The sequence below is a fragment of the Ceratotherium simum genome, chromosome 23 (assembly GCF_057802395.1).
Source record: "Ceratotherium simum simum isolate JZ-2026a chromosome 23, ASM5780239v1, whole genome shotgun sequence".
NCBI lineage: Eukaryota > Metazoa > Chordata > Mammalia > Perissodactyla > Rhinocerotidae > Ceratotherium > Ceratotherium simum.
The window spans coordinates 27,607,163-27,634,506 of NC_141922.1; the positions used below are offsets into that span (position 1 = coordinate 27,607,163).

The following is a 27,344-nucleotide window of genomic DNA, read 5'->3' on the forward strand; positions in this document are numbered from 1 at the left end:
CAATCCTAACTCTCAATCCTAACTCAGAGCTGATGGAAAACATATTAAAAAAAACTGATACTTAAGAATAGGAAGAGAAAATCTCAATTGTTATGAGGCTGAAGGGGATCCCTAAGATAAATAAATATAAATAAACATATAAAGATATGGAATATAGAGGTAAACTGAGAAGTTCATAAACCAGTGCCACCCTAGGAGGCTGTTGCTGCAGCTTCTGCAAAGGAAGCCATTTTGTATCAGGGCCAAACCTCCAGGGAGGAGGCCACTGGCAATCTTGAGAAACTGCAGTAATTGTCACAGAGGAAAATATTTCAGCCATATAGCCAAATGCCCAGGCATGGAATGGGAGTCCAGTGCAGTTATCAAGAGCGAAGCTTCCACAACTCAGGATGAAGACTGTATCACAGATCAACAGAGGGAGGAATTTATACCTAGAGGTACAACATGATTCTGACATTAGAAGAAATAAACCTGAAAGTGGGAGACGCTGAAGGTGAAGATGGGGAATGCAGAATTTTATACTTATAGAGAAGCAGGCAAATAAAAACATGTATTTGTTTATCTTCCACATGTGAGTGAAGTCATACTTCATACAAAGGTAATTGTCTTTCTCTGTCTGACTTATTTCGCTTAGCATAGTATGCCTGAAATTTATATAATGTTATAAACCATGTGACCAACCTCAATAAAATAAATAAATAAAAATTAAAAAAATATGTATTTGATAGCTTGCTCAAAGCCAACAGTTTTGTTCTCTCCTGATATACATTTTTCATCAGAAGCTTAACTACTATTATGATTCACCAAATATATTTTCAAATATGCTGCTTTAGAAGAAAGTTTACTCTGCTACTCTCTAAGTACACTTTTGTTTATACCCAAGGAAACAATTAAAAGAGCAATCAGAAAATAATTTCAAATAATTATACTAGATATCCTCACAAAAGTAAAGAGGGAAACCGTATCCATGAAAAAATAATGGAAGGTTATGAAACGTAAAAAGTAATAAAATCATTAAATATTCAGTAAATGGCAACATAATTTTTCAGTATATAGATTGAATTTGGATTACGTAAAAGTGCACAGTGAATTAGTAAATTGGAATTTATAATGCATATATACTTGCATATATATAAATCTTCTAGAATGCAGAATAGAGAATTTTAAGAATGAAAATTTGAAAGACTGAGCAACATGAAGGCTAAATCTTGAAGTTCCAACATTCGATATAAAGGAGTTTCAGAGAGATGAGAGCATATAGGAAACAATATTTTAAAAGAAATAATGGTAACAATTTTTTAGAACTGAAAAAAAAGTTACAAGTTATTTGACAGTAGAAATCTATCAAGCACCAAGTTAAAAAAAAAAAAAAAAAAAGATTTAAAAACTGATGCCAAGTAGATGATAGTGACATTTAAAAACAGCATGTATAAAAAGGCATCCTGACACTTATGGGAAAGGAGGAACATAATTTTGAATTAAAATCCTACACCTTGCCAGCTATCATTCAGTAATGAGGGCAAAATAAAGACATTTTCAGTTGAAGAAGAGCCTATTCTTTCAATAACAGAAATAATTTCAATAGAAAGTTATAAGAGTAATAAAATTGTGTGAGCCTAGCAGCAGTGTCATCCCACCATCACCTAGTGCTTAACTCCCTATTTCCTGCTCAACATTTTCTCCATATAGCATGAATCACCTTCTAAAATAAGATGTTACTTATTTATTTTTTACTATTTGTAAACTTCCAATGGAATATACACTACCAGAGAGCAGGAATCCTCGTCTGTTTATTCATTGATCTATCCCACATAGCTGGAACAGAATCTGGTAACTCATAGGTGCTCAAATAAATATTTGCTGAAGAAATTGAATGACTGAATGATGATTTGAAATATGTGAAGTGAACTTGATTCAACTACAAGAAAATGTGGTAAAATCCATACTCTCTTTGGAACTTTTAACACAATTCTTTCAGAAATTGTCAGAGAGGGTGGTCAAAAAATAATTAAGGGCATAAATAATTTCATTATGAAAAATATAACGAATAGAATATATTTTACTGATTTATCTACTGTGAGACTTGGATATGCTTATACTGAATACTAAAGCAATAACGTTGGAAATCAACAACAAAATGATAGCCTCAACCCATAGATTTAAAAACACTTTTAAATTATTTATGAGTTAAAGAGGAAATCAAAATGGCAATTACAAACTGCTTAGAAGTGAACAAAAAAAGCTCTCCATATCAAAGCAGTACTCTGAAGGAAATTTATGGATTCAAGTGTGTTTTTTTTTTAGGAAACAAGAAATGCTGAAAATAAACTAATGATAATAAAAAAACTAAGATTTCAGCTCAAGAAGGTAAAAAAAAAATAGCAAAATGATGCAAAAGAGAATTGAAGATGGAATCCAAAAAGATAAAAAGAAAGGTCTTTAAATAAAGTCAAAACAATAGAATTGATCAGCAAAAGTTGGTTCTTTGAGTAGACTAATAAATTTGACAACCTTCTGTAAGTATGAGCAAAGAACACTGGAAGACTAATCACAAATAAATAACATTACTAGTGAGAAAGATGTATGACATATTTATAAAGAAATATTTTAAAATCTTGTAACACAATTCTATTACTAGTCAACTACTAACCTGGCAAACCTTGGAAAAAGTCACTTCTCTAACATATAAGTTGCCAGTATTGTCCCCCACCCCACTGGCCAAAAAAAAAAAAAAAATCCTTCAGTAGGAAAATAACTTTAGAGGAGATTGAAATGGTAGTCAGATATCTACCTCAAAATTATACCAGACTTAGCTCTCTTGGGCAATTTTTAACATTCAAGGATCCAACTTTTCATGTTATACAAACTAGCCTCAAGACCAGTGAAAGTTGGAAAATTACGAACCTCTTCCTTTGGTATTAAATCTGGATAGGAACAGCACAAAAAATAATATTTATAGACCAATGTCACTATGACATAGATAAAAATAAAATATCAAATCAAACCCAGTGTGTTAAAAAAAAAATCACTATAACCATCTACGGTTTCTGCTAAGGATACAAGGATGTTCAAAAATATCTCCAAAATTATTATTTGGTTAAAAAAAAGAGCAAGTTATAGAATAATACTGACTATAGAATAATACAATATAAAGTATACATATATAAAACAATACCTACATAGTTTTGTGGAGAGAATTTTTATATTTATGTAAATACAGATGTTTATAATGTTACATATTATATATGTTTTTGTATAATTATAAAATCATGGGAAAAGAACTGGAAAGATATACACCAAATTGGTGCTGGTAGATTACAGAACCAGGAATGTGTGATTGTTAGAGTGTCAGGAGAGGCCATAATTTTATCTCAAAGTTTTATGTTTTCAATTTTTATTTTCCTTTTTTTTGCTATTTGTTTGAAGACCACTGTATTAATATGATTTCATGTGACTTAAGAACCAAAGAATCACCACAGTAATTTACTACTGACATACATAGCTTCACAATGAAGATCCTAGATATTTGCGGTTTCTTTGAACGTATGTCAAAAGGGTGTTTTAATGTACTCTTAAGAAAATTTTGTGATACTTCTGTAATTCCTTTGGTTTTGCTGATTATAAATTGCAGCCTTGAAAAGAAATAGGCAATGCTTCTTTTAATTTGCTAATATTATGACAACTTTGCCTGAATAAATTACAGATCCTCCTTCTCTTTCTAGAAAAAAAAAAAAAAAATTTTTTTTCAACTTCCTTCAATTTAATTCATCCAAAAAAACATTTTTTGAGGAAAATATCTGGGTAATTTGGAAGGCAAAAGTGATTCCTGTCCTGAGGAGTTTTTTGAGGGGGTCTAGTTGGGGAAGTAATTCAATCAACAAGTACCAGAGAGAGTGGCAGACTTGGTGGGAAAGATACATATTCACTGATTGCTGTAGGAGCACGGAGGCAGAGGAGGTTACCTCGTGTCCTGGTCGCCATCTAAGGATTTACTGTATCGTGTACAGATTACAAAAATAAGAAAAGTCTTTGGGATTTGGGGAAAACGCATATGTATGTACATGTGTGTGTATGTATGTATATAGTATAGACAGAAAATCTGAATCTCGTCATCATTGTTTGGTTAGAAATAACCACGTTAGCTCTAATGACCTCAAATTCCTCATCTACAATATGAGAGAAAAACACTAATTGTTCCCTAAAGACTATTTCATCAAATCACGTCCATAAGAGTAGCAAAAGAAAAAAAACGAGATTGGAGAACATTTTCATCTTTTGCTCTTAAATATGTCAGCTATAGAGAGTGTACATCTCCTAAACCGGTTGTATGGATATTATATGCCTGAAACCCTTCGAAGGTGACTTTTATCTTCTATTTTTACAGAAATTGAAAAGGAAAGTTGTGGCGATCCTGGTACACCCTTATATGGAATTAGAGAAGGCGATGGATTTTCTAATCGTGATGTTTTAAGATTCGAATGCCAGTTTGGGTTTGAACTAATTGGAGAGAAATCCATTGTTTGTCAAGAGAATAACCAATGGTCTGCAAACATACCCATCTGTATCTGTGAGTACCAAATGCTTTGCTTCCAGATAGCATATGTTACCCTGTCCTTGCATATAATTGCTTTTGTAATTAATTGCAAAGAGCTGGAACCATGTAATTATTTTTGAACGAGTAGCACTTTGTGATACTATCTTTAACAAGCGTGCTTATGCCAAATTATAAATTTCATTACAGATTTAAATAAAGTTAACATAGTTCACTTGGTTATTGCAAAGTATATATTACATGTGTTCTCATAACACATTATTGGTGGCATTTTATAGTTTATAGATAGCACACTTCTTATGGAAATTATACATTTGAGTTAATTCTAATAGACTCATTTATTTTAACAAGATAGTATATGCTTATTTGCAATCAAAAACACTTAAAATATTTAAAGCTTATATTCTATGTATAATGCACTAACTTATTTTTGCTTGTAGATGCTCACACTAATGCATACTTAAGTGCCATTCATTTATATTGCAAAGAATAAAATTCATTAATGTTTATGTTATACAATATTCTTGGATTAAGATAATGTATTTCTTCAAATACATTAAAACATTACAATTTAACTACAACAAAAATATGATTTGTATTATCTGTTGATGCACTTTTAGGTTCAATTAAATATTATCTTCAGTACCAACAAATACAACTTACCAGGTGTGAGTGTAACATTGAAAATTGCGTGTTTTAGTTTTGAATATTCACAAATGATAATATATAAGCCAATAATCATGAAAGTAAAAATAAATTTCTGGTTTTCAAATATATGTATATTCTGTATCCAACTTATAATGATAATGCTTTACATTTGTGAAATCCTTTATTCCCTACAAAGGTATTAACACATGCCTGACTTCAATATTTAACTGGTTTAAAGAAAAAGTAGCATTTTTCAAGACCTACATTTTATCTGAATTATAATATTTACTGCAAAATATACATTTCCTTTATTGAAAGTGTTGATTATTTAACATTTTAAAGTTATTTATCATTTTTAAAGATGTAACTGAGAACTTTTAAAGTGAGTAGAGGCGAAACATTAATATATATATATTGCATAGCTAAAAAAAAAAAGAAGACATAAAGGAGCAAGCGAGCATTGCTGTTTCTCATTATGGTGTTCTTGATACATATTGCCATGATAATTTATCTTACATTTCAGCAAAATGGGTCTTTTTAGAATCTGGCAGGTGTTTCCCTGATTAAATAATATATTTTGCTTGCTCTTCAGGAAATCTAGAAGAGGCAGAGCGCACAGACCCCCTTAAGGGTTCTCCCTTTCAGTTTAGGGCCAGTGCTCATCCCTAACCAAGTTCACCTTGTGAAACTCCTGGAGTTTTTTTTTCTGTTTGTTTGTTTTTGATGAGGAAGATTGGCCTTGATCTAACATCTGTTGCCAATCTTCTTCTTTTTCCTTAAGGAAGATTGGCCCTGAGCTAACATCTGTGCCAGTCTTTCTCTATTTTGTATGTGGGACGCTGCCACAGCATGGCTTGACTAGCAGTGTGTAGGTCTGCACCTGGGATCTGAACCCTGGGCCGCTGAAGCGAAGTGAGTGAACTTAACCACTACACCACCGGGCCAGCCCCATGAAACTCCTGTTTTGAGAGAAGAAAATACACTGGGAGAGTCTGATTCGATTCTGTCAGCATCATCTAAAACTTAATAATACTTCAGAAGACTTTACTTGAAGATCTTTAGTTCTGAGTGTTCTTCCAAGGAAAGAATGTTGATATAATATTGGAGAGTCTGTTAATGTATCACATCAAAAATGAAAATATTTTTAAATCATTTTAATAGATTTTACTAAAATGTTTTACTAAAACGCATTTAGTAAAACATTTAAATAATGCAGACTAAAACAAATTTTAAAACTCTTGAAAATCCTGAGAACACTTTTTACTATTTAAAAAAAGAATTAAGTCCTGCATCCTGATATATGATAAATACTTAGCATTTAGTTTCCTTATATATCAACAATAGCTAATTTGAAAATGTAATTAAAAGATAATTTATTCAGAAAATAAAGTGATAAAATACATAGAAATTATCCTTACATAAATCCAAATAACTCACAGAAAGAAAATTATAAACTTATTGAGAAAAGAAAATTTTATGAGAAAAAAATAGAGATTGACGCCATGTTCCTGAATGAGAAGACATTATAATAAATGTGTGAATTATATAGAAATTCTTTGAAATTTCAACAAAAATCCTGACATAATTTTTTTGGGAACTGGATCTAATGTATTGACATACAGCTAGGTAAAAAAATAGGCAAGAATAGATGTGAGAATTTTTTAAAAACAAAGCACTTATGTGGATACTAAAGCATAATATTAAGTTATTATGATAAAAGTTTTGTGTTACTCACAGAAATATAACACTGGGTCAAAGGAAGTTACATAAAAACTGCATCTAGGGGGCCAGTCCCTTGGCCTAGTGGTTAAGTTCAGCGTGCTCTGCTTCAGCAGCCTGTGTTGGCAGATTTGGATCCAGGCTGGAACCTACACCACTTGTCAGTCATGTTGAGGTGGTGACCCACATACAAAAAAGAAAGGAAGATTGACACAGATGTTACCTTAGAGCTAATCTTCCTCAAGCAAAAAAGGAGGAAAATTGGCAACTGGATGTTAGCTCAGGGCTAATCTTCCTCACCAAAAACAAACAAACAAAAACTGTATCTAATATAATTAAGGGTTTAGAGTGTTATATAAACATCTACCTATCTAGCTGATAAGGGAAATTAGCATGGTAGATTTGGGTCAGCCCTTGCCCCAGGTGGGGATCATTTCAATTAGAGATTGGCAAACTAAATTCTGTGGGTAAAATCTAGCCTGAAACCTAGTCTTGTAAATAAAGTTTTATTGGAACGTAACCATGTACTTTAATTTACCTATTGTCCATGGCTGCTTTCCTCCTACAATGGCCAAGTAATTAGTTGCAAAAGAGACCATGTGGCTTGTAAAGCCAAAGCATTTACTATCCTCCCTTTACAGAAAATGTTTGCTTACCCTTAATCTAGGTCAAGAATTATAGAATCCAATGATTTCAGGATGCAGGCAGGTACAAGCGTGAAGAAGGAACAGGATAAAGTATGTGTGTACCCATTATGGAAGTGATAGGAAGCTAGAAGGCATTGACTTTTCAAGACAAGCTAGAACTCCAGGTTTTTTTCCCCTCAAATGTGAAATATGATGATTTTAGAATGTGATTTCAAATTTTTTGTAGGGGGCATAAGAAAAAAAACAATTTGTAGTCTGAATTCAGACCAATAATGGCTATCAGTTTCGAAGCCCTGCTTTTAACTCCTAACATCATTCCATACAGAAAAAAAAAAATTAAGTTAGAAATTACACATAAAAAAGAATAAAAATTATATATAATTATATATGTATATTATAATTATACATAATTTACATATATAATTAACATATAATTATATACATAATTCCATCATTCTTTTACATATTCTCCATATATATGTAGATTATCTGATCTTTTTCTTTCTTTTTATTTATTTATTTATTTTTGGGGGGAAGATTGGCCCTGTGCTAACATCGGTTGCCAATCTTGCTCTTTTTGATTTTTTCTCCCCAAAGCCCCAGCACATAGTTATGTATCATAGCTATAGAGTTGTAGCTCCTCTATGTGGGGAGCCACCTCAGCATGGCTTGATGAGCTGTGAGTATGTCTGGGCCCAGGATCTGAACTGGTGAACCCATGGCTGCCAAAGCAGAACTCTCGAATTTAACCACTACACCACTGAGCCGGCTCTCTTTTTCTTTATATTTCTGTATATAGAGAGATATATATATCTCTCTGAATGTTAATAAAAGATCTAAACTTAAAAGCAGTGTAAAAAATGCAAAAGAGATTATAATTTTTAACGCTCAAATGAAAACAAAAGTATTTATACTAAAATATTATTAACAAAATAATGTATGAATATTGTATGAATTGTAATATCGTATGAATATTATAAACTAAGCATTGATAATCTTAAATGATCAGAGTTCTTGGGCAGATAATTCCAAAAATAGAGAAAATATAAACATCTAAGAAACATATGAGAAATCTTCAACTTCACTAGTAAGCAAAGTGCAAGTTAATATAATGAGATGTCATTTTCTTATCTAATAAGAATGGCAAAATAATCACAATACTTTATGCTAGTAGGGATGTTGTACTCGTTAATGTATTTCTATTATATTTCAGTATAAATTAATATGATTTTTCTAGGCAGAAATTTAGCAAAATATTTTGAGGCTTAAAGTTCATACCTTTTGTAAATAAAATTTGGTGCAAAATCGTATGAATTCAATTTTGTTAAAAATATGTAATAAAAATCACTAGAAGAAAATGTATCATTATTTTAACTATGATTTCCTCTGCATGATAGTTTACTTTTCTGTTTATCTTTCTTCAGCTTTCTAAATGTTTTATGTGAACTTTTAAGTCAGATGTTTTGAAAAGTTAAAAAAAAGAAAACTGGTGGGTGGGGGGAAGACTTCATTTTAGTGTGGTGTGAGAGTTTAGTTGTTTTTCCAGTGTTAGCCACTAGTGATGGCTATTATAAAAGTTAATTCATCTCCTTTTCTGTTTTATAAACTATCAGTATCCCATGGCTTTGGTAGGAATGAAGCTCACCTTGTCACCACCCTCATTCCAAGTTTTCTCTGGACTACATCATCCCAGTTCTGTTAATATCCACATAGTATTTTTTTTTCTTCAGTCATTTTATGTTATTACTTTCTATGGAAATCTCTAAATATTTCTCCAATATACTTTTTTAAGCACAGAAACGAAAACTTTGCACAGCGCTCTAACACAAACATAATAAATGTCAAAATAAATTGCTGTTATTAACTCCAATTATATTTTTATATATATGCATATTTGTGTGCATATTTAAGCATACAATCATCCAGAGTATCAGTTGCCTTTTCTAATAGGTGAAAATGGTAACATTTTTTTGTGTGTTTTATAAGATAATTTACATTGTTTAATGTTATTTTTTTAAACTGCTAATTGATTATCATAATTGTAGGATATGGTAAAATATTACTTTTGAACATTTATTCTATTTTATAATCTTCTTACTTTAACAGTTCCTTGCCTCTCTAACTTTACTGCACCAATGGGAACAGTCCTTTCTCCTGATTACCCAGAAGGGTATGGAAATAATTTAAACTGCATCTGGACAATAATCTCTGATCCAGGGAGTCGGATACACCTTTCCTTTAATGACTTTGATCTCGAATCCCAGTTTGACTTCCTTGCTGTTAAAGATGGTGACTCTCCAGACTCCCCAATTCTTGGAACCTTTACTGGGGCTGAGGTGCCTTCTCATCTTACTAGTAATAGTCACATACTGCGATTGGAATTTCAAGCTGACCACTCAATGTCAGGACGTGGCTTTAACATTACTTATAACAGTAAGTATATTTTTTCCATATAACATATTTCTACAAAGTAGAGCTAGAAAGGAACCATACAAACCAGCTTTCTTGTTCCACAGATAAGGAAACTTAAACAAGTCATACACAGTCATGCACTGCATAATGATATTTCGATCCACAACAGACTGCATGTACAAAGATGATCCCATGAGATTAGTACATATAGCCTAGGTGGGCAGTAGGCAATACCATCTAGGTTTGTGTAAGCACACTCTATGATGTTCGCACAACGATGAAATCACCTAAGGACGCATTTCTCGGAACATGTCCCTGTTGTTAAGCAATACATGACTGTACATAATTGTGCCAGGGATGTCATTTAGCCCTGGATTTCCAACCATATTTTACTCCCTATTGTGTCATTTCTCTTTGTTTTTGAGAGGCCTGATAGTAAGGAAATGTTTCAAATATTATTATATTGGCCAATATATTAGCTTATTCCATTAAATCTTATAAGCATAAGCTCAAACCTACAATACATCACACACTTTGCTTCATTATTGGTATACAAGATATTCATAAACCAATAGAGGACTTTAAACAAATAATGACAGTACAGCATTATAATTCCTAAGACAAAATTCACAAGGCTACAGAAGCATCACGAAGAAGGAAATCATTAATTTAGGGGCAGTAGACCCCTAACCTGACTTAGGAAAGCTACCATGGGGGAAAAATACCTTAGTGATGAAGAATATCAGCTCTAAAGTAAAACTATGCAACTTTGCTACATGTTTAAGTTTAATAACTGAGCCTCAGTGTCCTCATAAGTTTCTGTAGGGCGTAAATTAGGTGATGCATATAAATAATTTAGCATAGACTATATGGTACCTAATAAATGCTTGATAAACATTAGCTCTTATTGTCTAGTTGGCTTTTGAACTATTATCTTGACATCTTATATTATTGTGGTTTTTTGTTCTTCTGGATTTGAGATTTCTTTGAGGTTACTTAGCTATTGTCTATCACTCATTTTTTGTATTTCAAAAGGTTGAATATTATTTTTCTGAAAAAACATGGTATAAAGATAGCAAAAAGATGAATCACATAAAGGAGAAAATATCTTAGTAGGTTAATATACTTACATATTAATTCTTCTGTTTGCAAATGTTTTACCTGAAGCCATAGAATACTAGTGATTTTTACTGTTTTTCCTTGAAGCTACCACACACTGTCAGATATTGTCCAACTTGACGAATTAATATTTGTGTCGTGTCACCATAAGATTTAGTTTCCTGCTCTTCCAAAAAGAATTACACCCCTCACCCCCACCCCAACTCATTCAATGCTGAGCTTTGACAATTAGTAAAAAATGCAATTATTGTCTTTTCAAAGAGTCACTAGTAGTGAATACTGTCAGTAATAAGTTGTCAACATATAATTGCGCATCATTAAAGTTAATTTGGCTTTGACACGTGTCATAGAGACTTGCTGTATAAAATCGTTGCTTTATCTGAAAGTCTTTTTAAAAATATTTCAAGTATATGTATAAAAATAGATACATATATGTACTTATCTATTTACAATTTTTATTTTGTCTTAAATGCATAATATTTTTAACTTTAATGTTTATGGTACCTTCAGGGTATTATGGAAATATGTCTCCTTATTCCTTGTTTTGTTTCTCTAGTAAATAATTTAATCCATCATATGCAAATTTTTATATTTAATGCTTACTATTGAAATTCTATTTTTTTCTGAAAAAATAGCTCTCAGGCATTATATATAGGAGCAACTAGGCTTAATCAAAATTGAGGTTTTTAAAATCACAACAGAAAAAAATGATTAGAAATAGGTGTACCTACAAAATATATTTTATATATTTTAGAATTTACCTTAATATTTAATGAGATAATGTTTAACTTAAAAATGACAAGAATGGATAATAAAATTATATAATTTATGAACAATGTCAAAGTGATGATTAGCAAGAAAATTTAAAACAACTGCATGTACTTATGCAGTATGAATATAAAAATATTAAAGTGTAAATACCTCATAAAATGTTTTACACTTTTAGACTTTGCTACTTGAAACATTCTTCCATTTATATTATACTAATTTAAACATTCGTAGTGTATATTTGGTCATCCAAATGAATAAAGAGATAGAGTTCATGTAATCTATAATCTATGAGAAGTTCAAGTAAGCACATTATCACCTCAGTTGTGCTGCTTGCTGGGGCTGGGCTAAATATACACCGTGGGAGACACAAGGTAAAATTAGATAGTGGTCCTGAACTGAAGAGCTTGCATTTTCTTGAGAGACATGAAACAAATAATCCAAGATACAATATGTTGTTGAGAAAAAATTAAAAGCCAGACCAGGGGATACATTTCAATGCTGTCTCTATGACCTGACGCAAGCTACTTAACTTTTTCTGAATCTCACATTACTCTTTAGAGTAAATGGCCATACTTTGCTCATCAGCCTGTTCTAAATGTTAAATGAGACCATAACATTTCTAAAGCTCCTATCACAGTGCCTAGAACATAGGAATTGCAAAAGCATTAGCTCTCTTCCCTTTTCCTAGACAACAGAAAGTAGAGGACATACTGAAAATTATAAAGAAATTGTAAGACTTTCATACTAGATTGAAATATTTCACTTTAATTCTCACAATGAGACTATCTCTGCATTCCAAACAGTGAATCACAAGAAAAGTTTGCAATGGGATATAGTCAACCTGCTTTGTATTCATATTAATTGGAATTCTATTCCAATGTTGGAATTCTGGAAATTTTTACATAGACTAAGCCTAATGATCTCCAGAAATAAGCGAAACAATTCTGTTTTGAAATTTTGTAGTCTTACAGTATAATTCATATTTTAAAATAGTCACATCTGTTATACATCACAGACAAACAGGTATGGTCAGAGGAGAGCCTCTGAGTTTTTTTTATTTTTTAAACAGACTTTTCTAGAGCCTTTTTAAAAATCACTTTTTCTCACCCCAAATACACAAGGATCTCTCTCATACTGCTTGTTTGTGTGTTTTTGTTTGTTTGCTGTTCTCAAGCATTTGGACATAATGAATGTCCTGATCCTGGAATACCAATCAATGCACGGCGGTTTGGGGACAACTTTCAATTAGGAAGTTCGATTTCAGTTATTTGTGAAGAAGGATTTATTAAAACCCAGGGAACAGAAACAATTACGTGTATTCTTATGGATGGAAAAGTAATGTGGAGTGGGCCAATTCCAAGATGTGGAGGTAAGTGTGATGGGGTCAGTGAAAAATACAACCCCATCTTCATTATGCACTGGAAGCCATAACGGGAAATGCATTGTTTTACCAGAACTGTTGCAATCTTTATCTTAAAATATTATTTAGCATTATACATTAGACATGTATAGATAACAATTACACTTTTAATTTTTCACTTTAAAATAATTTTTAGAAATCTTTTAGAAGCTCACTTTAAAAAGAGCTCTTGTTAAAAGAGACACATTAATAAATGGTAAATATTGGTTGCACATGCAAATTCTCTTTTGGATACTTCATAGTTATAGTTTAGTACACTCTATGGTTTCATTGATATTTTTCTTGGTATTTTAACAATTCATAGTATAAACTTATTTAATTTTCAAAAGTGTGTTAACTGTTATCAATTACAGTAATTAAATTTGTGCTGAAGCTGCCATTATTTAAAATGTATAATTTTTGTAGGCATAATTTGCTAAGCAATTTTTTTCAATTTTGATTTGCCCAATAAAATGTAGTCAAGAATGTTCAGGACAAATATATGTGTGTAATATATATACAGTGTTTGGAAGTATATATTTTTAAATATATACAGTCACATAAAGTCACAAAACTGTATTGGTAAGAAGGAAAGATGATCATTCTTAAAAATAAAATATATCAAGTATATAGTGTATCAATTTAGAATCTATAGGAATGTGTGTGTGTTGGTTGCGGGCGGGGGTGGGGGTGGGGCTCTATTAGAATTACCACAGTCAGGAATTAACCTTCTGAATTCTACTTTTATTCTTTCATTCTAGTACCTAAGGTTACATATCTATTTTATTAAAAAATAATAAAAGAACTGTTACTAAGAAATAGATGAACTGGAACCATGAAACACCCTTTAATAGATCACCATGTAATGATGAGGTGAACATTTTTAAATAGTTTCTTCTTGTTCTTGCTTTCCCAATTTTTCTCTTACCTGTGCCTAAACTGACAATAGAAGCTTTGTTTTCTAAATTTCTAGCTGATAAGTTGAGGACACTTAATGTATACTTTTCAAAAGTATTACAGACTTAATTACTAATTACAGCCATTACTTATAAATGTTGAGTTTCATTGAATTGAACGTTTTCATAATGTCTCATGATGAAGCAATCCAGACCATGCGATTATGTTTTCCTATTAGACCATTCACTTAGCACCTCCTTCCTCTTCTAATTGCTTTCTCATTGTAATATCAGGGGGTCAAACTAGAGGACTTCACTTGTTCTTTTTCAAACCTCAAATGTTATGGGCTTAGTAAGGGCTAGCCTGGCAATGGTTATAACTATGCTATTATGTTCAAAAAATATAATGGAGTTGCACAATAAAAGACTGAAATAAAAAGAGAAAAAAGGAAAGCAGTGATCAATTTTTTCTATCATACTTTGCCCCTGAGCTCATTCATTCTTTTAACCATAGTTCCTGACTCAGACTTGGGGAATCAGTCAGGAAAGCTAGCTCAGTATTTGAAGGAAAAGTAGGAGATGAGAGAAAAGTTTGTTTCAGGTAGAAGGAATGGCACTGGTTCAGTGTGTTTGGAGCAGAGGATAGAGGGACAGGGTTTGATGAATAACCAGTGGGGTCCAGAGCATGACATGCTTTGTAAACGATGCTAAGCAGATTCAAAATTATCCTGTGGCCAATGGGAAGCCACTTGAGCTCAGAGGTAATACGATCTGAGCTCCTCCCTCCTCTGCGCTGGGAGTTGTTTACAGCTCCAGTGGACAGACACAGAGACCACCTCTAGGTAATTGTTGAATCTCTTTGGATCCTCACGTGCCTAATTTGGTGTTGGTTTAGGAGCTGCTTGGTGCCTAGCTGCATGGGGAGGTAAAAATAATGAGGTTGACATCAACAAATCATTTTATGAATTGCTGCTTAGAGAGAACAATTTCAGTGAGATTTTTCATTGTGAAAAATGAATGGCATTACTTTTAAAAATAAGTAAAAAAAAAAATCTAGAACTCTAATTTGGCCCAGGCCAAGAGGCCCTCTAGACATCCTAAAGAGAACTTTATGAAGTTATTTCTGTATCTATGAGTGAAGTTACATGCAGTTGGCTCGTGTGCCAATTTCTGGATCCAACACCAGGGTGGGAACATCGCCAAGTATAAGGTTGAATCCAGGGAAGGCAGAGTCAGAGTGGGCTGGAAGCAATCTTACCATGGTGCTTGCCAGGTTACCTGCCGTAGCCCAGGCCATGTCTTGAGCCAGTTTCCATCCAATAAAGTAAACTACTGCCAACTGCCATATAACTAACTCTGGTGGGTTTCATTTCTTAGACTCTAATTAAGGTTGATAAAGATTTCCTTTAGTTTTTGCCTCAGTTCTACTTGGGTACTAACAACAAAAGCCTGAGACTAGCTGAGGAAATCTAATTTTTTTGTTTTCCTGAGCTCCTTATTTTTTTTTTTTAATCATCTCCCTCCCTCCACCATTCCCCAAGCTGCCACACAGCCACTCCCATTTACGCAAAGAACTGTGTTTGGGAGCCTTCTCTGCTTATGTTCTTTGTTCTTTAGACCTTCCATATTTTGACAGAAAAGTTCTGTTTATTATTTATTACTATTTATCTTTTAGGACACTATCACAGCCTCCAGTATATGCTTAATATTTTATCTAAAACTTTTTTATTATCATATTAAACATTTTATATAGATGAAATAAGTACATGGTTATATGTCCTAGTTAGTACAAATAACTTTCTACTTATATTTTATTCTCTTCCCACAAAACATTCCAAAATCAAATACTTTGTTAAAAGTTGCTTATGTGTATGGATTGCTGTATGTTAAAATTAGAAAGTAGAAAGTTATTTGTTTTAATCAGAATTTATAGAACAGGGGAAGTCAGTATAAAATGTTTTGATAAGAAAACCCAGGGCTTCAACCCACTTAAAGGTTGCCTTCTCCCCACAACTCCTCTCTACCACAATTGTCTAGAAGTTTAGGCATATAGGCAAACTAGTGATCCACCCATGTTAACCAGTCTTCAACCCTAAAACTATGGAAAATCTTTGAGAAAAATGAAAGGAAACTTTTTATCTGCCATGGTCCTTTGAATAAGGATTGTTCAGACCAAAAAGGAGAAATGAGATCATAATGTGTTACAGTTCTATGATCCCACAGCTGAACTTAGATTCATTTCAGATAGCTTAAATACAATTGTTGAACAGAATTGGGTTATGCATTTCATTCACTGACCTGAAGTTCAGCACTGATGCATTAACTAAGGATAGATTTAGGCTGTCTTTGTGAAAATTTGAACCTCTTTCTCTAGAATGGGTTGATCAAATTTCCTCATGAGGAAGAAAGATTAGATGCTTCTTAAAGTCTTGTGATCATTCAGTTTTGCTAAGGGAAAGCAAAATACATTAATGACTGTAATCGGCATTGAAATCATTCACTTTGAATTCTACCGTCAGCCTAACTCAGTTTAGTGACAATCAGTGACTCCTTCACCCACACTTAGACTGTAGCCTGAATATAACTGGCTCTATCTAGGGCCAGTCTCTGCATGGTGTCTCCTTCAAAGATACATCCTAAAGCTGTGAAGAGTAGTGTAGATGGGTCTCATAGGTCTCCTTTAATGGGCTGACAGGGATTTTTATCATGTGCCACTTAGAAAGCTTTCTAAAAATGCTCTTTTTTCTCTTTCTCCACCAAAGTTTCCCCCTCATAGCAGCTGCATAAACACTCTCCATCTCTTGCCCTGTAGTCCCCTCATGACCCCGCTGCCCTCACATTCATTTACTTTCCCGTTCCACACAGCCCAAGTCCCCTGTTGGGCACCTATGAGCCTCCTCACTAAATTCAGCCCTCAGGAAATGCAGTTTTATCATGAGAATCTTCCTCTTTGGAATTCCTTCTTTCCACCCCCTTTTTCTTTCTCATAATATGATCAAAATTCTTTTGAGAGGACTCTAAGGGCTTTGCCAGGCTCACCCAGACCATATCCTTACATGTTCCTTCTACCAGCCTAGGTGCTAGGAAATTTGGAAAGGGGGAGAACGGGGTGCGCCATAACTGTATTTGGATTTGTTTCTCTCTTCACCTGTGTGTGTGTCTGTAACTCCTGAGATATGGGTAAGATGGTGCTTTTATTTTATTTTTCTCAAGGCAATTGTGGGCAACTATATTTCCTGTACTTCACCAAGTAATGTAAACTAGAGCCATCCCTGATCCTCAAATCCTGGAATCTTTTTCTCACCCTATAAAATTCCAGAGGATTTTTAGGTACCGGAATTTTTCTTGTGACTAGTACAGCTATATAGAAGGCAAATTTTAAAGTATAATATCTGAGCCAGTCAGAGAAGTTTACTTATTGAGCTTTGGGAAACCGCTGGTCTCTACCCACCTATATTCTGCCTGAGGGCCCTCCAAAGGGCTGAGACATACCTGCCTTGTTGTTCATACCTCAGATAATCTGAGCATCATATTTGGCCTTCTTTCTTCATTGTCTCTTTTTACCATCTTAATTTAAAGTCTGTTTTGTCTGTGGCCTTCTTTCTTAAGTACAGCCAGCATTGACTCATTTTTGTCAGCTTTGATTTGCTTCACCAGATTCATGAGACCCTTTGTAGTGGGGATTGAGGGTTATTTGGTAAATTGGCTATAAGTCCGCTCTGCCATGAACAGTGCTTCTGATCCTCTCATCTCTTCATACCTTTTCTTGGAGGGTGTCTTGCCTTTAACTATTCCTATGAATTTACCACAGATCCAGAACATGTCATTCCAACATTTGCCCTCAGCTCAAATTCATCTAGATATTTATGTCCTCCAGTGTAGTGAGGCTGACTGCTGTTAGATAGAGGTTTTGATGAATCTGAGTCCACAAATAGCATCTAATGCCCAATGCTGTAGATCAGGAGTCATAACCTCAAATGCTTACAGGAGCAAGGCAGTAACAGAAATGAATTAGATGGGCTGAATAAAACAGCCTACCTTCCTAGGAAGAGTGTTGATTTCTCACTTTTATAGAGACATAGTTGCAGATAAACATTTCTCTGTTTAACAACAACAATAATAAATAATACTAGAATGATATTATTGACAACTGACAACAGTGTTCCCATTAGCCCATACAGTCCCTCCATGCACATTAGAAAAGAACATTTTTCAAGAGTAAAATGGCTTGAGTTAGTGGTTACTAAAGTCACTTTAATTGGAAATCCAACAGCAGCAACCAATCCCTTGGGGAGTATGCTAGGCCAATGAGCATGTCAGAAGCCGTATACCAACCTGTCTCCCCCCACCTTTTTTTTTTTTTTTTTTGGTGAGGAAGATTGGTCCTGAGCTAACATCTATTGCCAATCCTCCTCTTTTTGCTTGAGGAAGATTGTCCCTGAGCTAATATTTGTGCCAATCTTCCTCCATTTTGCATATGGGACACTGCCACAGCAAGGCTTGACAAGCAGTATGTAGGTCCACACCCAGGATCTGAACCTGCAAACTCTGGGCCGCCGAAGTGGAGCCCACGAGCTCAACCACTACACCATCGGGTCAGCCCCAGCCAACCTGTGTCCCTTTTGATAAGGCATCCCAATGTCTCAAGAAATTGAGAGTCCTTTGGACTTACTCAAGAACCATTTTCCAGATATTTTATGAAAAAATTTCTTGAGTTCCTCTTTTTTGTGAATTTGTGTAACGTGTGTAACTGCTCAAATCCAGTCTTCTAGCACCTAGACTCTAGCTGGAACATCTTATCCTGAATTGCACATTCTCCCTCTATTGTCATTTCAAACTCAGAGTAGTCTCTACAATATTCTTTTGGCTTTGCATTGATATTCTGCTCATGTCTGGTTCTTTTTCACCATTTGGCACTACAGTTTTTCTAATAATTTAGCCACTAGTGTAGTATGATTTGAGTCAGGCAGACTCAGAAACTATACCAAAGTACTTCAAGAAGCATTAATAAATAATAGATACTTTTACTTTGTTTTTCTTCAAGAGCTGGGATGCAAAATTTTATACAGTGCAGTCCACAGAAAGCTTTCAAATATCTTCCTATGCCGTCTCTTCCTCCATCTTCCATTCAAGGTGGCTGTTACATGGAAAAATCCCCCTCATCATCATCATTTTTCTCATGCTTACACACACAGTCCTGTCATTGCTAAGCTGTTCTCTCCCTTCCTATTTTCCTTTTCTCAGCCCCATGCCCTTGCTCACATGTATTCAGCCCCTCCCCTCCAAGCTTAAGCCTCAGGTGAAGCAGTACAAGACCTACTGACTCTACTGTACTCTGCCTCCAAGAAGGATTAGTTCTAATCTCTCTAATCCCATTCTAGTAGTTTTCAGTTGAGATTCTGTCTCCTTGGAAGCTTGGTAAATACAATTCTGCACCTCATTATAAGAAATTATGCATTGGTTTGGAAAAAAAAAAAGAAGAAGAGAGAGATCAAGTTTTTGACATCTCTTTCAAGTTACTCTCTGAGTTGCATTTCTACTTTATAAGTGCCTGCTTCTGTATTTGCCACTAATAAAGCAGTCAACGAATCCCAAAAGAACTTGAAATAGATACCATGCCATGAGACTTAGAATAAAACAAGAAAATTTTCTTCCTAGGTGCCAAGCAATGAATGCAAAGTCATCTAGAGTTTTCTGTTTTAAAAAGAAAGACATGGGCCAGCCCTGTGGCTTAGCGGTTAAGTGTGTGCGCTCCGCTGTTGGCGGCCCGGGTTTGGATCCCGGGTGTGCACCGACACACTGCTTCTCTGGCCATGCTGAGGCCGCATCCCACATACAGCAACTAGAAGGATGTGCAACTATGACATACAGCTATCTACTGGGGCTTTGGGGGAAAAAATAAATAAACAAAATTAAAAAAAAAAAATTAGGGACTCCCTGCCCTGCTGTCTTTAAAAAAAAAAAAGAAAGACAGTTGGACATAAATTAACTCTCCTATCTCTGTTGTAGTCATAGGAGGAAACTGTTCCTGGGTATGAGGATTTATTATTCATTGGTGAATGTCATTTTTTTAAAAAGAAATGCTACTGAACTATTCTGTGTAGACTGAAAGGAGAGAAGGATTTATTTGCACACCAAAAATGAGAGTTGGGTTAAAATGTATTCATTAATTTGTTATAAAATCTGAAATGCATACCACTTACTTTTTTAAATCAAATGTTCCTTAGTAGTTTAAAGTTATAAAATTATTTAACTGTTCATGGAAAAATAAGTAAAACAAGTCTAAAAATTGTATACTTTATTAAATTTCAATTTATTAAATATACTACTCAGGCTCATTTTAGTCTCCCTTTCTGGTTTCTCTTCATCTCTGTTTGTATGTGTTCCAGAGCTAGGTCTTGGATATTTTCTCCTCTCTATTTTCAGTCACTCTCTTGGTAATTTTCATCCAGTCTCCAACTTTAAATACATCTATGTGCTGATGTCTCTCAAATTTACATCTCCAGCCTAGTTCTCTGCCCTGAAGTCCAGACTCATATATTCAACTTCCTACTCAACATCTCCACTTAGATGTTTAATAGGCATCTCAAACTTCACCTGTCCAAAGCTGATCCGATCTGCTCACCCCCTATCACTCCAAACCTGCTACTGTCACAGACCTTCTCCATCATCGTTAATAATAGCACTCCATTTTTCCAGTAATTCAGGCCAAAACTCTTGGAATAATTTCTTACTCCTTTGTTTTTATCAATCATACACAATCCATCAGAAAAAAATCTGTTAGCTCTACCTTTGAAATATATTCAAAAACCATCTGCTTCTTACTTCCTCCACTGCTGACATCCTGCTCCCAGCAACAATCATCTCTGGCCTTGATTACTACAATAGCCTCCTAACTGGTCTCACTGCTTCTGCCCTTGCTCCTATTCAATTCTGTAGAAATGGTTTATTGTTTAGGTCACCTGTGCCCACAGATTAGTTTCTTCATAGTCATTTCTCCTCTGGGACTCAGAAGGCTCTGATGCATGTATACTATCTGCTTCTCTCCTCCTTTTTACTTGGCTCTTTGTCTCCCATGCCCTCTGCACTGTAGCTAGCAATGCCCTCTTTGATCTAAAGAAATCCTCTCAAGAAAAATGGAAATGGAATATTGGCCTTCTGGATTACATGGCCATGTTCTTGAATATAATTAGGATGTAATACATTCACTGGACTGCTTTATAGATAAAGAGGATTACATTTAATGAAATACGTTGGAAGAGTCAGATGAATGCTATTGGCTCAAAGCTCTTGACTTAATCAAGATGCTGACTTAAGACTAACTGAAAGAAAAGTTGCCCCTTCCTTGTGGAGACTCATAATAATTTTGGATATTGATATCATTGTAGCCTCCAAGACAAGAAAACAATAGAAGCAAAATGCCTGACTAACAAGGTATAGAGGCAGCTTTCCATGTTGCTTTGGAATTGGCAACTTAGACCCCAAGCTAAGGAGAAAAAAGCTTCAGTATCTCCCTCCATAAAAAATTGAGGTCCAAATACCCCCTACATGGCTTATTAAGTGGGTTCTAACTGACTCATCTCTCTCCTTATTAAGTGGGTTCTAACTGATTTATCTCTCTCAATCTTAACCTCAGCTATCTCACTCCCAATTTATATAAGCAACAAAAGGAAAGTAAGGGAGATCAAGACATCTTTCTGTCTATCTATCTATCATTTATCTACCTGTAACTATTGAAGTCAAAAGTTGTTCAGCTTTTCATTTATCTCCCTACAGGAAGGAGGATGTCAATCTCCTTCTCTTCAAGCCAAGCTGAAGGGAAGGGGTCTAAAAGAATCCCTCCTAGAGAATGGAGTGGCCTGTGAGAAAGAGGAACTAGAATCCCCAGGTGGATATCTGATAATACAGTATACTGCTGATCTGCCTTCTATACCAATTGAACAAGAGAAAGAAAATTGGCAAAAGCTGGCAGATTGAAGAGAGGGAAAGCTGTCTAGTTCAAACAATTTGTCAAATCAATGATGTGAGTTTCCTATGCATCAATTGAAGACCAAAGAAGGTACCTGGGCTTGGCCATCAGGTGAAGGAAGCCCAACAACCAGAGACCATAGGGTATACTGCCAGGGGTGGGAGCAGAGAGATGACTGGAAAAAGTTGAGCTTTTCCTATATCAGGGAATTATGCAGTAAGAAGCCACCCCTCCCCAACTCTTGGCCTTTCCCAAGATCTCATTTAGTCTCCTCACAGAGAACAAACATTTTCCATCTCTAACAAATGGAAGGCATCAGGGACCAGTCAGGGTTAGTGAGGGAAACGGCAAAAGCCAGAAGAGGACTATGACAGCATCATCTGCCTCATCCTTGCCCTAACACACCACAGGAAAAAGGAACTAAAAGGAAGAGGGAGGGAACGAGATGAGAATGAGGAGACAGCGTCTTCTATACTACAAGCGCTGAAGTAAATGGAGGAATGAATCAACAAGTGCTGATCCTCCATCAGCACCTTCTCCCCATCTCTCTGGCCATTGCTCAAAGGTGCGCCTTGGGTGGATGTACTGACAGTGATGAGAAAGTTAGAGGATCTGTCCACCATTTCTTTAAGGAGAGGGAGATATGGCAGTGCATGTTTGAAGGTAATAATTAGGAAAAAAAAGACAAGAAATCAATTTCTGGTTTTGTTCCACCAATTTCAGAATGTTCTGTAAAATGCTCACTCAAGCAAGAACTTCCTTGCCCTCAGCAGAGAACTCCCTGCATAACTGTGGCTTGTGCTCCTTCCTACTCCCTAATGGGATATCTGAGAGAATTCCTTGAGTGAATAGGTTGGGACTGAAGTCCCTAGAGAACAGGGAGGCAAGACTGGACTTGCATGCCTGATGAACTTTCCCTTTGAGGATAAGGGGTTTTCTCTTGAATCTCAATTAGCCTCAAAAGGAAAGGAAACCTGTCTCATTCACAGATATTACATTCTCTTTGTGGGGAGTTCTTTTGAGGGAGCAGTTAGAGTAACAATTTGATGCATAGATCAGAATTTATTTGTGGTTCTCAGAGAGAGAATGTGTGTTCACACACATACACATATTTATATCTAAAAATAAACTCCTCTTTTAGTTACATATTTAGGTAGTATTAAATTCCAGGTCTCCTGGAGGACTAACATAGGGGTAACTAATTAAGTAGCAATCTGCAGAATTTTGCTCCTAATCTCTGTGGAGCTGGATATGTGGGAGGGGAGGACGGGGGTACGGTAATGGAAGGAAATGCAGAGCTGTGATTGCTTCTCTGCAGTCCCGGCTCTTTAATTCCTATGTTTCTGGCTTCCTCTTTTTGTCCTAGATACAGACCCAACTTGTTTCCCATAATTTTCTTTGACACATCATCCAGTGTGCTGAAGTTAGAGAGAGCTGGTGGTTACTTACCACACTTATAACCATAAAACAAGTTAAAAGGATAAAATAAGGAAAGAAATGGAACCGTCATTGTTTGATAATCCCTGACGCGGCATCTAGCTTTTATCGTGCGCAGCTCCACAGAAAGGCTCGCTATCAGACCAAATGTTAGAATGCTCTCTTTTTTAAGTCACTTACAACCAAACCCCTGCAATCAAAACCCAGCTCTTCTGGTTGCCAACTCCCGTCTGAGCACCTAAGTGCCACTTCTCAGATGAAAGAGCATCTCCTGCTGTGGAACACTAGAATTCCTTAGCATTTTTTTTTTCAAGAGAATTTCGTCTGAATACAGTCTGAAGCACTTCTAATTCTTTCATACAGGTCTTAAAATATACTGCATATTTTGAACTTGTACATTCTACTTAAGGTACAGAAATGAGTCAGCGCTCCAACTTGAATTATTTATAAAAGACTTTCTTCAGGCCTTAGAAAAGTAAAACTGGATAAATGAACTATATTCTACTTTATATTTTATCCTTCATGCTCTGTTTAAAAAGGGAGGTTTAGAGGCACCAGACTGTATTTCACTAACAGATCCAAATCACCTCTTTATCCCAGGAACCTGAGAGATTATCCAGGAGAATCTTAGAGCTACAGACCAGCCACATCCTCTTAAATTTTGCCAGTGTGGTCTGTGGGCTCACAGCAATAAAATAACCCGAGGGATTGGGGTGGGGCGAGGGTCTTGTTAACAATGCAGATTTCTGGGTCTACCTTATAACTACTAAAAGTGCATCTGGGAATCTGCATTTTAACAAATTTTCTAGGTACCCACTAAGGTTTGAAAGTCTTCAAAAGCAGTAACCTCTGCATAAACCCAAAAGGTCCGCTCTGTTCCTCCACTAACTATAAGCTTCAGAAATAAAGAATTACTTGACTTTCCTTCATACACATTAATATTTCTCACTTCCTGTCTTTGCTCTTTCTGTCTCCCTTCCCCCTATCTTCTATTCATTTTTTAACATAAACCCACCTCTGACAAAATCTCCTTCAAGAACTCTTTCCTAACGTTCCTGGGATGTTACCTGTCTCGCCCCTACATTTCCAGACTGCCTACCCAGCTGAAGCCTGTACTTATATTGCATGTTAGCTGCGCCTATCTTCCTTGGAGAAATTGTGTGTCTCTTGAGGGCAGATATAATGTCATATACATTTTTTTTTTTAATTTCAGCACCTAGCATAGTATCTCCTATATAGCAGAAAGTAAATAAATGCTTACTGAATTGATGAATACATGAATAATAAATTAATTAATATTAAGGAAGCACTTAAAATGAAGTGGTTAGAATCTCAAATTTATATTAAAAATCTTTGGGTTGAATATTCTATTCCCCTAAATCTTCCATCTCTAACTTCACTAAACCTATGTTAAAGAGAATAAGATATGCTTAAATAAATGTCTCTCTTGGAAAATTAATGCAATACATCTATCACGGAAGTAGTTCCTAACCTGGCATTTAAAGATTTGAATTTGAATCTCATCTCTGTCACTACCTAGGTCTGTGTTTCTCATCAAGTCATATGCTTCATGATTTTTTCTTTATCTGCAAAACTGGCATAAGAAAGAAGCCAGCATTTTTATGCTACAAAATTGTTAAAAGAATCAAATTAAGTAATATACATAAAAGCATACTCTAAAACTGGAATGCATTATGACTGTCTTAGTTACTATGGCAGAAATGGCTAGCTGTTCACCTTTAAGCTGTGTTACCCCATTCATTATATAGTGTTGTAGGTGGAAAATAGCTACCCAGCTGAGGGACTACATTTCACAGCCTCTTTCGCAGTTAGGTGAGTAAACACAAGTAATGTAAATAACTTCCAGGCCATGGTCCATAAAAAGCACTCACAGAGTGGTCCTCCATGCTCTGTTTCCTTTCCTACCAGCTGAAATGGAAATGATCCCCAAGGCAATCTAGGAAGTCACGTGTTGAAAATGGCAGAGGTTATGAGGAGGAAGGCTATTCTGCCAATAGGTTTACTTCATTGTACTGTTCCATGAGTGTGTCAAAGAAAAATTTCACCAGACAGCGTTCAACAGGCAAGTCTTTATTCAAGACTATTACAATAGGGAAGAGAGATTGAACTCAACTGCACTGAGGGAAGGTTCTTAAGGGCTGGGTTGAGCTAGTGGAAAAGTACTAGAGGAAGTTAGGTGAGGGATCTAGAGTCTTGAAGAAGCCTGTCTAAAGTTTAGTCAAGCTGATGGCTGTTTTGGTCAAGTGAGAAATAAGCTATTCTATTAAGCTACTAAAATCTAGGTATTTATTTAGTTTACCAGCTACAATGTCCTAATTCACACAGTTAGGAGAGAGAAAAACCCAAACAGAAATAGTCCATCCCAGCCTTTGCCCAATGTAGTGATATAATGGGTATTGGTCCATACCTACTTAATGTTATTAAATTAAAATATTTTTTTCAATGGGTTGCATCTTAAACCATCTTTTATTTTTTTCCTCTAAGTATTCCCCTTTATCTTCTATCTACATCGAAGCTTTAACATCAGGCTGTGTTGAAAATGACACCTAATATAGCCAAGAGCTCCAGATTCTATTCTCTATTGTTTCTTGTGGTGTTTCACAGACTTTTTAGCCTCGGCACTGAATCTCATTATTTTTTACATAAAACTCCTTCCTGTTTTGTGTTCCTCATTTTGGTGAATGGAATCACCATCCATCCTGTTGTACATGCCGGGGGCCCAATAACCAGTTCAGACTCCTTCATCTTGCTTACTCATTGCATGTAATCAATAAATGCTTTTGAGTCTGTCTCTTAAACAGCTCTCGTATTCAGCCCGTCCTTGTTACCACCAAATTTCAGAATCTGATTATGCCTTTCCTGGATAATTGTAAGTCTCCTAGTTGATCACCATCTCCAGGAGCACTGCCCGTAGTCCATTTTACATGCAATTTCCATTTAAATGAAAATCTTATTCTTTGTATGTATGTATATGTATCCTTTGTCTACAGTTTTTCAATTGCTATGGTTCTCTTTACTGAATATAGCATACCAGGTCCTTTTCTACTCTTCCTTCATCTCCCATCACTTCTTGGTTCCCTAAAAAAGGTACTGGCATTACTCAAAAACACTGCTAACTCAACCTCTACTCTTTTGCACATGTTGTTGCTTCCATTTACAATATCCTCTCTCTCTTTTCCTCCTGGTAAACTCTGACTCATCTTGAAAACTCAAACAGAATCTCTCCCATGAAGCCTGAATTGTAGAAATTGTCCCATCTTCCAGACCCCTTGTCCCATGGACCTATCTTTTTTATAGAATTTATGATTATTACTTTTTGTTTATGTTTCTGTCTTTTGCACATGGTGCTGTGAGGAAAGGAAGAAGAGTATCTTAATGATGATATTTGGAAAGAAGTTTCTAGAGTCAAATTGCCTCTGTTCAAACCCTTGCTAGCTGGTATGCAAATTATTTAAATTCTCTACACAGCAATGTTTTTATCTGTAATAATAGTACATATGTGGTGGGATTATATCGAGCATTATATAAAATAATCCAAAGGACTTCTTACACAGTGCCTGGCGCATAAGAAATATTTGATAAATGTTTATTAGTAGAAATAGTACAAATACCATGCAGGTGCATAACTGACACACAATTGTTTGTTGAATGACTAAAATATGAATGAGTAAATGACGAATGAATGAATGGGACTTTGAAAATATCTGGTTATGTTCTTGGTCTCCTCTCTACTTTCTATATATTCCAAGTTTCC

The 27,344-nt window shown here is 35.1% G+C and overlaps 1 protein-coding gene across 4 annotated transcripts in view; it reads left to right on the forward strand.

Annotated features, from left to right (window-relative positions):
• Positions 1-27,344, forward strand: part of CSMD3 (CUB and Sushi multiple domains 3) — a 1,195,693-nt gene that overhangs the window by 744,953 nt on the left and 423,396 nt on the right. For all 4 annotated transcript variants that reach the window (XM_004431279.3, XM_087447535.1, XM_004431280.3 and 1 more), the window contains 3 exons: positions 4,385-4,567; positions 9,673-9,999; positions 13,043-13,237. In XM_004431279.3, coding sequence (XP_004431336.2) covers positions 4,385-4,567; positions 9,673-9,999; positions 13,043-13,237 — 705 coding nt within the window. The remainder of the gene's footprint in view (positions 1-4,384; positions 4,568-9,672; positions 10,000-13,042; positions 13,238-27,344) is intronic.